General features: G+C 42.4%; 1 protein-coding gene across 1 annotated transcript in view; it reads right to left on the reverse strand.

The window, feature by feature from the left end:
- Positions 1 to 778: 778 nt before the first annotated feature.
- Positions 779 to 13615, reverse strand: part of sgpp1b (sphingosine-1-phosphate phosphatase 1b) — a 44241-nt gene continuing 31404 nt past the window's right edge. The window contains exon 3 of the mRNA XM_028565565.1: positions 779 to 1487. Coding sequence (XP_028421366.1) covers positions 936 to 1487 — 552 coding nt within the window. The 3' untranslated portion in view covers positions 779 to 935. The remainder of the gene's footprint in view (positions 1488 to 13615) is intronic.

The following is a 13615-nucleotide window of genomic DNA, read 5'->3' on the forward strand; positions in this document are numbered from 1 at the left end:
CGGGTCACTGGGACCCGAAGGACAAGGATTTTATAGAGAAACCTGCAAGGGTGGCTCTATAGAGAAACCTGTAGGGGGGGGGGCTCTATAGAGAAACTTGTAGGGAGAAACCTGTAGGGGGGGCTCTATAGAGAAACCTGTAGGGGGGGGGCTCTATAGAGAAACCTGTAGGGGGGCTCTATAGAGAAACCTGCCAGCAAAAAGTGAGAAAACGGAAAATAAATGGCCAAAACAGCATAGCGCCCCTTTAAACAAGTTACTCAACACTTTTCAGCCGGTAAAAGATTGACAGCGTTTTGGGAACTCACGTTGCCTTCAAGTGCACAATCTCCTCTGAACATGTTGCGTTTAAATGATGGAAAAAATGTCAGTCTTCCAAAGACTTACTTGTGTGGTTCTTTGTCTGAACTCCCAATAATAATAATAATAATAATAATAATAATAATAACAGCATTAATGAAAAGTAAAAAGTAAGACACAGGTCAATGATCAGTAGCGATCAGTGGTGTTTTATGTCTTTCAGAGGCCACTGTTTCCTTTGAATGAAGCTGAAGGAGGAGGAGTGGATGTGTGGCTCTGAGCCTGCCTGTCCTGGGACCAGGTGGAGCCATTGCATTTGATTTTAAATAACTCTATAAGAACAGAAGAGAGAGATATCACTGAACTGATAACAGTCGAGGCCAAATTGACCAGATCTCCCGGCCGCTCCCTCCTGGTTTATCCCTCCTAAACCCAACCTGAGCCAACGATGGAAGGGGGAGACTGAAAAACTGAGAACATGTCAGCATCCAGATCAGCTTTCAGGCTTTAATTCGCATTAGTCCCAAACGCAGAGGACTGACGAAAGGAGTTCTGGATGGAAAAATCTGACGGATAACAGCATCGGGTAGGTTCCCGTCGCCGTTTCCCAGCCAGCGCCTTGACTGAAGGTCCAGTCAGGAGAGCTTAATGTAGCTGAAGAGAAACGGGACCAGGAAGAGCACGTTGAAGCCCACCACCCCGTAGACAATGTAGCGGTAGGGCAGCTCCACCTCCATGTGCTGCCGGGCCTTCCTCACGTCGGTGCTGGGCACCCCGAACACCCGGCACACCAGCGGGATGGTGACGGCCTTCATCAGCGCCCGCGTGGCCATCAGCACCAGTACGCCCAGGACCAGCCGCAGCGTGCCCGCGCCCACCAGGCCAGCGCTGAGGCCGGGCAGGGCGAAGGGCAGTTGCTCCGGGGCGGGGTCGGGCATCAGACCCAGGTAGTGGTTGACGTGGGAGGCCAGGGCCACGCCGGCGCCCGTGCCCAGGATCTGAGCCGTGTCGCCTCGTGAGGTGCTCCAGGTGTCCAGGGTGAAGGAGAAGAGGCCCAGGCCCAGATGGAGGCAGACGATGATGAGCGGAGCGTAGCGGCAGGTCAGGTTGAAGCCGTCGATCAGGTCCAACAGCGGCAGGAAGACGAGCAGGATCAGGCTGCTGTACAGGACGCCGGCTATGACGTCCTGGAGGGAAAAACAAAACAGAAGGTTACGGTATATACTGCATCTGGCGCCATGGACCTTTTTCACAGCAGACATGTTGACTTGTCATAGTAGGAAAAGCACAGCTGAGATTGATCACCTTAACGATGGCTCAGTTCCATCAAGTGTCCCAGTAAGCTGTTTCAGTGAGTCAGCATGAACAATACCAGGGTCTCTCCTAAGTGGAATGCAGCCATCAGTAATGGTTTAATACCAGGGTCTCTCCTAAGTGGAATTAGGGCTGAACGATTAATTGCATTTGCAATAATATCGCGATATGTTAAAACGCGATTTCCTAATCGCAAAGGCTGCGATTTGGTCTTGATTTGATGACTCGCGAGAGCAAATCAGTCTGCACTCCGCAGAGAACGCATCAACTTAGCACGCTAACGCTACACTGTACCTTGAGCTGATCTCTGTCATTCAAACAATTCTGACTTGAAGTTTAAATCTTTTACAGCTATTTTAATAAAATGAAGGGTTTTGCTCGGGCTCGAGTCCATACATGCAGTTAATGGATACAGGCACGCAGAACTGAAGGCTCGGTTGGCAACGAGCTAGCTCTGATTAGCGGTTAGCTCCGGTTAGCAGTTAGCTCCGTTATAAAGATATGGGTGGAGGAGCTGCCACTGAGAGGGGTAACAACCAGACTGATAAATGACGTTCGGGGAGCTTTCACAGCAGCGTGGCCGCGGGGTTTCAACGGTGTTATTAGTACAGTTAATCCCACGGCAAGACCAGCAGTAACGATAGCCTCTCTGAGCTAGTGCTGTGTTGACGGTGTCATGCACACGGCACGCAACTTCACGAGGGGGAGGGGCTGGAGGCAGCTCCTCTCTGTGCACTGTAAAAAAAAAAAAAAAAAAAATATATATATATATATATATATATATATATATATATATATATATATATATATGTGTTTTTACTTATTTAACTGTCTAGTGTGTAATTGTGTGTTGTTCATACTATACAATGATTTGTTTATCTTTGTTGAATAATACAGAAGACAAAGAGCTTAAAAAAATAATTGAATATCGAATCGTAATCGCAATATTTGGGGAAAAAAAATCGCAATTAGATTATTTTCAAAAATCATTCAGCCCTAAGTGGAATGCAGCCATCAGTAATGGTTTAATACCAGGGTCTCTCCTAAGTGGAATGCAGCCATCAGTAATGGTTTAATACCAGGGTCTCTCCTAAGTGGAATGCAGCCATCAGTAATGGTTTAATACCAGGGTCTCTCCTAAGTGGAATGCAGCCATCAGTAATGGGTTTGGATACACCTCTCCTAATATGACATGTCAACATGTCTGCTGTGAAAAAGATCTAGTATCCAGACTGAACTAAGGGTGCAGAATACATGAGTGCAACGTAACTGTACGTACACACCACGGCTGACTTGAGCTTCAAAGAAGCTCTTGCCGTCTGTCGAGGATGCTTGTCAAAAAGTACGGGGAAGCTTTCTGACGCTTTGGCAGCATTCAATGTTCGATCATGTTCAACACATAAATGAAGAAAAAACACAAGCAGCCACTGCACGGCCAGTACACTGACACCAGAAACCTTTTATAAATGACATATATAATGACAGAATGTGTATTGTTTGTTGGTCACAGCGGTGTCTGTTAGCAGTTAGCTCGCTCGTTAGCCGCTGAACCACAGCAGAATGCAGCCGCCAGCTGTTGATCCGTGCAGGACTTCACCATGAGAGGACTGTTTAGAGACCATGAGACTGTTCACTGTGAGAGGACTGTTTAGAGACCATGAGACTGTTAGAGACCATGAGACTGTTCACTGTGAGAGGACTGTTTAGAGACCATGAGACTGTTTAGAGACCATGAGACTGTTTAGAGACCATGAGAGGACTGTTTAGAGACCATGAGACTGTTCACTGTGAGAGGACTGTTTAGAGACCATGAGACTGTTAGAGACCATGAGACTGTTCACTGTGAGAGGACTGTTTAGAGACCATGAGACTGTTTAGAGACCATGAGACTGTTCACTGTGAGAGGACTGTTTAGAGACCATGAGACTGTTAGAGACCATGAGACTGTTAGAGACCATGAGACTGTTTAGAGACCATGAGACTGTTTAGAGACCATGAGACTGTTCACTGTGAGAGGACTGTTTAGAGACCATGAGACTGTTAGAGACCATGAGACTGTTCACTGTGAGAGGACTGTTTAGAGACCATGAGACTGTTTAGAGACCATGAGACTGTTTAGAGACCATGAGACTGTTAGAGACCATGAGACTGTTTAGAGACCATGAGACTGTTAGAGACCATGAGACTGTTAGAGACCATGAGACTGTTTAGAGACCATGAGACTGTTTAGAGACCATGAGACTGTTTAGAGACCATGAGACTGTTTAGAGACCATGAGACTGTTAGAGACCATGAGACTGTTTAGAGACCATGAGACTGTTTAGAGACCATGAGACTGTTTAGAGACCATGAGACTGTTTAGAGACCATGAGACTGTTCACTGTGAGAGGACTGTTTAGAGACCATGAGACTGTTAGAGACCATGAGACTGTTTAGAGACCATGAGAGGACTGTTTAGAGACCATGAGAGGACTGTTTAGAGACCATGAGACTGTTCACTGTGAGAGGACTGTTTAGAAACGAGGTGACCGGTGGCAGGTAACGTTAACTGGTTCCTATACGCAAACAACCTCATATCATAAATGATAGGAAACCCAGCAACGGCCATTATGAGCTTTTCCTCCATTTTTTTGGAACTAATGTTTTGGTAGGAACCAAAGTTTACATCGTATGTTCCTTCAGAATTAGCCAGCGTGAAGGACGTCTATATTCCGATTGGTTGCTGGCCTTTGCCGCTGCTTGCCGCTGAACCGCGTCATAGCTCATTACCATAAAGTTGACATACTTTCAACTTTCTGATTGGCGCTCTGGACGCTCAAAACGCAACGCCGACAGATTTGCCGTTCCTTGCAGCTGAGAGAAGCCAGCTTCCGTTGAAAATGAATGACTTGCGGTAGCTTTAGAAGCTCAAGTCGATGGCGGTGTGTACGTACAGTAAGAGTCAACATACTACCAGAGCAGGGTTCAACAATAAGGGTTGCCCCCCCGATGGCCCCGTCGCAAGTAAAACGCAACGTTGGGCAAGTAAATAAATCAACACACTGGCCCGTTTGAGTATCATCGTATGAATGATTTGATTTTGAGTGTTCAATTATATTTATAGTGTTAAATCACAACAGGAGTTATCTCAGGACACTTCACAGATAGAGTAGAGATAGAGACCACGCTATCATTTACAAAGACCCAACAATTTCCCAAATGTGTGCAAATTACGCAGACAGGAAATCAGCGAGCTCGACGTGGCAGTGAACTCTGGACTGCCACACAAAGCTGATCCCAGTGGTTTATTATTGACCTGAGCAGAAAACTGACAGCTGGCTTCCTGCTCCAGCGTTACTTAAACTGGATGTGGGGATTTAACCTCTCGCACAGCTGACCAACAACTTCTGCTGAGCCACTCACAACTAGTTCTGAATCGAATGACTCAGAGAACAAAACTGTTGCGTGGTCAGCATCTTCATTTCTTTTTTTTTTTTTTTTTTTGAGACAATCTGAAATAAATTAAATGCTCTCAATTCCTGCAATCATCAGCTGTGAAAACTAAAATCTGAAAACAAACACTGGCAAGAACAGTTCATTTTCATCATCTATCCAGGGTATATACACAGAAATCCTGGAGGTAAATTCACTACCTTTTAATACCATTTTTAATATCTTCTCAATATTTTTTAAAACCAACACGCCTTTGAGTTACAGGTTTATACGGCAACACGTTTCTAAGTACAATAAATACAGTAGTGCAAAGTGCAAACTGATGCCCATGATGACGCGTGTGTGTGCACATGTGGTCTCAATGTGTCAGAGTCTGAGTCTGAGGTTGGACAGGGTACTACCAGATAGAATGTCCTTAGCCAGCAGTCTGATGGCTGCTGGGTAGAAACTGTTTTGAAAGAGCTTTCTATTCGCTCTTATGCTCTCTGGTCGATGGGGTCTCAGCACAAAACCAGAGCTTCTCCGACGTTATTGTTCATATTTTGGCACAATCAATGTTTCTGACCGTAGTAATAGTGACTGAAAGTGTGATGTGAGATGCTAAAAAGAATCTACACGCCGGTTTCAGGTAACGTTACTTTTTAACGTTCAACAGCCCCACCCCCGCTGCTGAAAACCATTCTAGAGGAAACACTGAGTTAGGAGTACATAGTAGAGTTTTTCAGAACATGTTCAAATAAATTATTTACGTAAAAGCAATGACACTTCCACACTGTTAAGAGAATGCACAAAACCACCATGAACACTGAGACCGCTAACACATGTCATTAATCAATCTGAATAACCTATTCACTTCTACTGTTCCTATACAATATTTTCTTACCATGCTGAGATGCCACCTGCCAACTGCTTGCCCTGGAGGAATGTTTGCACTATAGCCTACTCTTGATCTGTGTGATGCACCACTCAGGATCTCTGTTCATGTGTGTGGGATACAAACAACTTTTAAACAAAGCAGAGCTGCTGCTGGCTAACAGATGTCTTTGGAATCGGCTTGATGTGGGTCTGGCTTGTCAGGCTAAAATAGGCTATCACCCGATGCGGGATAGGATATAATATCACACAAACTTTACAAGATCAACTTAAATAGACATAAAACAAATGGATAACTCATAGTTTGCAAAAAAAATATTCAAAAAATGTATACCTCGTAAAATGACGATTAATACCTTTTAATACCTTTTAATGGCCTTCATTTTTACTAATTTGATTTACTACCTTTTAATACTTTTTAAAACCCCACCCTGTCTATCACTACGTTTACAATCATTTCAAGTCTTTTGTTTTTTTACAACATATTTTACTGATCGAACTAGGGGTGGGAATCACCAGAAGCCTCACAATACGATATCATCACGCTACTGATGTCACGATACAATATTATTGTGATTTTAAACATATTGCTATATTCTGCGATATATTGCAAGTAGAGATGCACCGATTACAACTTTCTAGGCCGATTCCGATTTTCTTTGAGTTAGGCCGGCCGATACCGATTTTAGCCGATTATGATTAAATTTTTTCTAACCACTTTACAGCACACGCAAAAATATATTTTCCATCTTTTCTTTAATAGAACATTTTGCACAGAACATAGAACATTTTTTGAACAGATAATGATCACTATAAAATAGAACTATAGAAATTACTCCTGGTGTGGGAAATTCACACACATCTAAAGTGCAATGTTAGAACCATTTCCTTCTTTTCACATCCAATATCTAACAAAAAGAAAATGTGATTTGGGTTTTTGGTGTGGTCCCTCCACGCCCTAGCCTAGAAATCTAGACCACCCTAGTGGCAGCAAATTTATTTTGCAGCCAGGGGGGGTCTAGGCACTCTCGTTAGCTTGCGAGCTGGCAAAAAAAAATTTTGGTCAGGCCAATCACATCGTGTATAGAGTGGGTGGGCGGGGCTTATGGCTGCTGCTGCTGGGAACAGCGGTCTTCTGGAAGATTTGGAGTTCAGCTTTTCTTTGAGAAAAGAACGGCACAGAAATCATTCTTAAAAAAGGAAGATGTGTTCGGAGTTTTACCAACCGGATACGGCAAAAGTTTAATCTATCAACTAGCTTTGCTACCTTCTTCGTTGCTCTGCCTGGTTGTAGCGCTATCCTATTGCGTGCAGAGGGAATTTGAAAGACTGTGCTGCAAAGACTTTGTAGGGACGTTCATTATGTGTGTACACAGTAAATAAACACTTAATAGGACCTCATCCAGCTGACTTTGGTGTGTTCAGTATTTACTTTGCTGACAGCAGGAATATAAACAGTGTCTACTTTCCCTGGATGAGAAATCAATGAGGGTTACTGTAAATTTACACCACTCTCCATCCAAGCCAACCCTTGGAGCATTTCAGCTGCTTGCATGGCAGGTTAGCCCACTTGGACGGACACACTGGAAGGTCCGGTTACAGTTTAAATATCTATTCAGCTGGGTGTGTGGTACACAGAAGCCCTGATCTCACAGTCGCCCATTAACCCGTGCTGAACTACCAGTGCTAGAGCCACAGAGCTGCCGTCACATGCAGCCTGACTGACAGTACAAGGACACATTTTACTGTCCAAAGCATTTAAAGGTGTCTCATCAGCCAGATAAACAGCAGGTTTAAAGGTGACTCAGCAGCCAGATAACCAGCAGGTTTAAAGGTGACTCAGCAACCAGATAACCAGCAGGTTTAAAGGTGTCTCAGCAGCCAGATAACCAGCAGGTTTAAAGGTGTCTCAGCAGCCAGATAACCAGCAGGTTTAAAGGTGTCTCAGCAGTAGGGTTGGGTACCGAAACTCGGTGCCAATAGGGAACCGGTGCCGACGTAAACGGTAGTAATGAGACCGAATAAGAACAAAAGTTTCGGTGCCTCATTTCGGTGCTCGACTTTACACTACACCTGACAGCATGTAACGTTAGCCTACCTTTAGCTAGCAGCTTGATTAATCACGGTTAAAATGCTGACAGCTAACGTTAAACAGTGTAAAGTGTGACTGTATTTCACTGTGGAGGACTTCAACAGCGGGATGGAACAGTCTGCTCTGCAGCGCAGCAGCTGCCGTTGTCGCAATTCATAGATATACAGTATGTTTATATGGTCGGAATTAAACAACACAGACGGTGCGTTCACTTGCAGCTGCCATTGTCGGAATTAAACAACACAGATTCACTTAAAACAGGTAGCCTCGTGGTGCATTCACAGTAATTGTAAAATACCCTTTTCCCATCTGGGGTTCAACAGCAATTTACTGGTGAAATAAGTTATTGTTATTGTTATAGTTATTACATTATTATTAAATCTTTAATTTTGACCATGGCCTTAGCAATAAACAAGTCACTGACTGTTGTTTACTACCCTTATTTTTTTTTTTTTTTTTTTTTTTAACTTTATTGAAAAGTACCGGTTCAGGCACCGTTTAGGCACCGTTTTAAAAGTATTGATTTAGAACCGTAATTGAAAAAAAAAAAAAAACGATACCCAACCCTACTCAGCAGCCAGATAACCAGCAGGAAACCGCTCCCAGGTTTTACTGTGATTTATCACCTTACTGCTGCAAACTTTAATCAGCTCTCTCTATTTTAATCAAGCACGCACGCACGCGTGAGTGGAGTGGATCTACTAATTAACCCTATATGTGACTCTTGCCTGCTGTTCAGTGACTGAATGGATTCTTCCATCAGCATCCAATAAATGATTGTACAAGTTCAATCCGTGCACCAGTTGTGGTCAGAAAGCGGCTGCAACTAATGATTATTTTCATTTACTGATTTATGTGTCCATTATTTTCTTATTTGATCTATATAATGTCAGAAAATAGGGAAAAAGTACAAACCCAAAATATTTTCCATTGCTTATAGAAAACAAGTACATGAAGGCTTGTGATTTCTTTGTCTACAAAAATGACTGAAATGATTCATCTATGGCCAATTATTTCAGTCAACAACTTTATGATTTATACAGCTCAAACAACAAATGTGCATCGGAGGGCTTTAGAATGTGTTTACCATACAAAACCTCCGTATTTTTACTGTCCTCTATCCTAATGCATATGAATTTTAAAAGGAGAAAGAGTTTAGGGAAATAACAGGAAACAAATGGATTTCTGGGGGGTTTAAAGATAAGAAAGAGGCTGAAGTGAACGTTGCTAGCTAGTTTACAGCTAACATCTGTAAGTCGGTACTCTGGATGTTTGGGTGAATAAACCAGTGGTCAAATTTGCACAAATGACACATAATGAAAGTCTGCTTTGCTTTCTATCTGAACACAGCTTTAGACCCTTGAGTTAAAAAAATAATAAAAATAAAACATTAAACGTGTGTCAGTGTCAAATCATGGTTTTACCCAGAAAAGTTGTTTAGCCCGGTAGCAAGGGTTGTTTTTTCAACAACGGTCCAGCTTTGGCCAATTTCAGACTGATGGCAGAATTAAAGGTCCTATGACATGCTGCTTTTTGGATGCTTTTAGGCCTTAGTGGTCCCCTAATACTGTATCTGAAGTCTCTTTTATATAGACCTTAGTGGTCCCCTAATACTGTATCTGAAGTCTCTTTTATATAGGCCTTAGTGGTCCCTAATACTGTATCTGAAGTCTCTTTTATATAGACCTTAGTGGTCCCCTAATACTGTATCTGAAGTCTCTTTTATATAGACCTTAGTGGTCCCCTAATACTGTATCTGAAGTCTCTTTTATATAGGCCTTAGTGGTCCCCTAATACTGTATCTGAAATTTCTTTCCCGAAATTCAGCCTTGGTGCAGAATTACAGCCACTAGAGCCAGTCCCACAATGAGCTTTCCTTAGGATGTGCCATTTCTGTGTCTGTAGCTATTGAGGAGGAGAGGGGGTGGGGGCAAGGTGGAGGGTGGGGGCGTGGCCTTGACCAACTTCCACTTTGCTCGTTTGAAAGCCATGATGTCTCTCTCTCTCTCATGGGCGGGCCAAATTCTCTGGGAGGGCAAAGCAGAGAAAGGGGAGGTAATCTTGCTCCTTATGACCTCATAAGGAGAAGATTCCTGATTGGCCCATCTGAGTTTTCATTTTCTCAAAGACGGAGCAGGATACCCAGGGCTCGGTTTACACCTATCACCATTTCTAGCCACTGGGGGACCATAGGCAGGCTGGGGGAACGTGTATGTTAAAAAAAACCCTCATAAAATGACATTTTCATGCCATGGGACCTTTAAAGCTTTAGTGCGTAACTTTTTGATATTAATAAACATCAGTTACATTCAATCCAGACCAAATGAGTTGCTACAAAGCTAATTAACCTTTGTGTTGACTTCGGGTCACATTGACCCGGGGGGGGAGGGGGGCTTGTATCCTGTGGATGCGCAGACCGGTTCGCTGTCATTATTTAGAATTCCTCATGGGGGAGACAGAAACTACGCACTATAGCTTTAATGTAGAGCCCAACAGTTTTTGTGAGAATAAAAAAATCATGGATTGGAATAAAAAAAAAAGCTAAAGGACAGATTCCTTAGGGCCCTACATTAAGTCACTGCTAAAAGCTAACTGGAAATTTAATAAATAGGACTACGTCTTAGTTCCCACCGAGCTGCCCCATTGTAACTGTATTTTAAAAAACGACTAAAGAAATACATAAAAAAAATTATTCCCAATGGCTTAGGCCTGGTGGGGGGCAACTTAAGCTCAGTGGGCCACCAGGCTTGCAATACACTGGGAGAAAGCCTGCATGTTGCTGCAGTCCTCACCCAACAAATCCTTAAATCAAGGATAAACACCAGAGACGTGAGTGAAAGTGCTCAGTGAGCAGTCTGGTAAAAGGTTTGCAGATGTCAGAACCGCTTTTTTTGCCTCCGAGCTCTTCCTGCAGAACAAAGAGGGAGGAAGTGTTTCCATTGGGCGTGATGATTTCCAGAAGACATGATGTGCCCGGCAGGCCTGGCAGAGCAGTGCACTAATGGCTCACCATGTGTCAGAGCTCCACTCCCTGAAACACAACAGTCCCTGACAGGGGCCCGACTGTACAGCCTCCAGAACAGACATCAGGCTTTTTTAATCAGCTGGAAATGAGCTCTGTGCATGTTGACCTACAGATTTGATCCATCCCATATTACTGGAGTTCTGAGGTCTCAACCCAAATTCAGTTCATGTTGTGGTTAAAGAAAACATGAAGCTGCTGTCTGTGGTGTTCCTGTCATAACTCTCTCAAATCTGAACACAGACATGATTTCCATTTTATAAACTTCCATAAATCTGCATAGAAGCACAGAAAAGGGACTCCTCCTAACTTCAGTATAAAAGTAATCCAGTAATAGTTGTACGTACATCCCTGAGTTCACTACAAACAGAAACTGCTAACAGTCTTAAGAGGGAGTCAGTGCTATGTTCCCCAAGATTATGTTTTCAAATTAGGCCCTATGTTCCCACATTTCTAAGATTATGTTTTCAAATTAGGCCCTATGTTCCCACATTTCTAAGATTATTTTTTTTCAAATTAGGCCCTATGTTCTCACAGCTCTATGTTCCCACATTTCTAAGATTTCCCTTCAATTTAAGCCCTATCCTCCCACAACATTTTTCAGGGTTAGGGTTAGGATTAAGGGCATAAAATCTGATACAAATGTATGAAAAAGGAACTGTGGGAACATAGGTCCTAATTTTGAAAAAAATCTTAGAATTGTGGAAACAGGGCTATGGGAACATAGGCACGCTCCCCTTAAAATTATGGGACTCATGTTGTAGCTTACAGCATAACTCACTGAATCCATAGCAAAATTATATTTCCTGTGTACATTGCCCAAAGCATAATGGGAACTGTAGTTTAATATATACACAGTAAGACAATGGTAAGACAAAGACTAATAGCGGTGTCTAAATCAATTACAAATATTGCTGTTGCAGTATGAATATTTTTGACATTACTACGGTTTAGAATGTCCCATTCATTAACATGGTTTGTTATATTCATGTTAGACTAACACTCTCCTGTATTCATTCAAACATTGACATTCGACCTATGTTGAAACCCTGTGGACATACAGACAATGGGCCTCATTCACCAACCGTTCTTATGAAGAAATGTGTTCTTAAACCCTTCTTAGGAACTTTGTACGAAGATTCTGGCATTCACTAATGTTTTCTTAACTTGGATTTGTTCTTAGCTAAGAACAAAATCTACGAACACTGAAAAGCACTCTTACGCACATTTGAGTGATGACAATTTGCTCCAAATGATTGCTTACTGCATTTTATTTAATTCTACAGTCGTTCACAATGATAGTATTGTACTGTAATGTATTTCTGATCATTTGTTGAAAAATAAATCATATTATGCAAAAAAAAACACTAACACTGCAATTTACATCAGCAATTAAACGTTATTTGGTGATTGATCGCTATTCATAGGCCCAAAATGCAGTGGTAGAATGTAACAAAGTACAAATTTGTCCTAACTGTACTTAAGGACATTTTTCACGTATCTGTACTTTACTTAAGTAGACTCAATAGTGCATAACCTACTTTTGACTTTTACTTTGTTACATTTTGCAGCAATATCTATACTTTCTACTCCACTACATTTCTACAATGTTCCGTTACATTTTCTCATCAGTTTCCCCCCCGCCAAAACGTCTTCCTGACCGTCACACGTTTGTCTCACCAGTAAAGTTTGGTTGCCATAGATACTGTATATATGGGTTGCCATAGATACTGTATATATGGGGCACCGCTGATCCAAGCCGGCTCTGTTGCTGCAGAGCCCGGGCGCAGCGCCGCTGACCCTCGGTAATACAGCCTCCGGTAAAAATGAAAATAAAACGTTTGTTTTTATTATTCCCGTTTTTAAATCAAAGTTGCTATATCTGTTTCTCTCCACAACGTCGTTTACTCCTCCGCCAGGCTGCGTAAGTCGTGTTCATATCTTATTTATTTGGCTGGACCTCTTCACATCTCCCCATTTGCGCTGTTTCACACACGTTATTTGCTTACTTGCATGGTTAAAGAAAATAAAATACATCCATGAATAAAACCAACCGCAATCCGATTCTAACAACACATTTCCGTTTTATTCTGGTTAGGATAGGAACTTTTTTTAAAGCCAGGCCTTGTTTGTGGTAGTGGACACCTTCTACTTTTACTAAAATAAATATGTCTCTTGTTATTTGTACTTTTATTTAAGTACAGAGATTCAGTACTTCCTCCACTGCGGCTCCGACAATCTCCAAAAACCTGTCTCCCAGGAGGTGCACAGGAAGTGTCATGTCCTTATATGGGAATTTGCGGGCGTTTTCTTATGCTAATTAGGAACAACTGGCACGCGCTTTCAGTTACAAAGACGTGGGATTCATCAATCCTAAGAACACAGGTACGAACAAATCTGCTGTTAAAGAACACGTCATGAATCCGACGTAGACTTTTCTTAGGAACCTTCTTAAGAACATATTTAAGAGAAAACTGAATGAGGCCCAAACTTTTTAAAATCATTTTATAGTTCAAAGTTAAAGCCCAGCAGCTAAAACTGATATACACACTTTAAAGTCTAGCAGAGATTGCACATTTTCC

The sequence above is a fragment of the Perca flavescens genome, chromosome 20, assembly GCF_004354835.1.
Source record: "Perca flavescens isolate YP-PL-M2 chromosome 20, PFLA_1.0, whole genome shotgun sequence".
In the NCBI taxonomy this organism is placed as follows: Eukaryota; Metazoa; Chordata; class Actinopteri; order Perciformes; family Percidae; genus Perca; species Perca flavescens.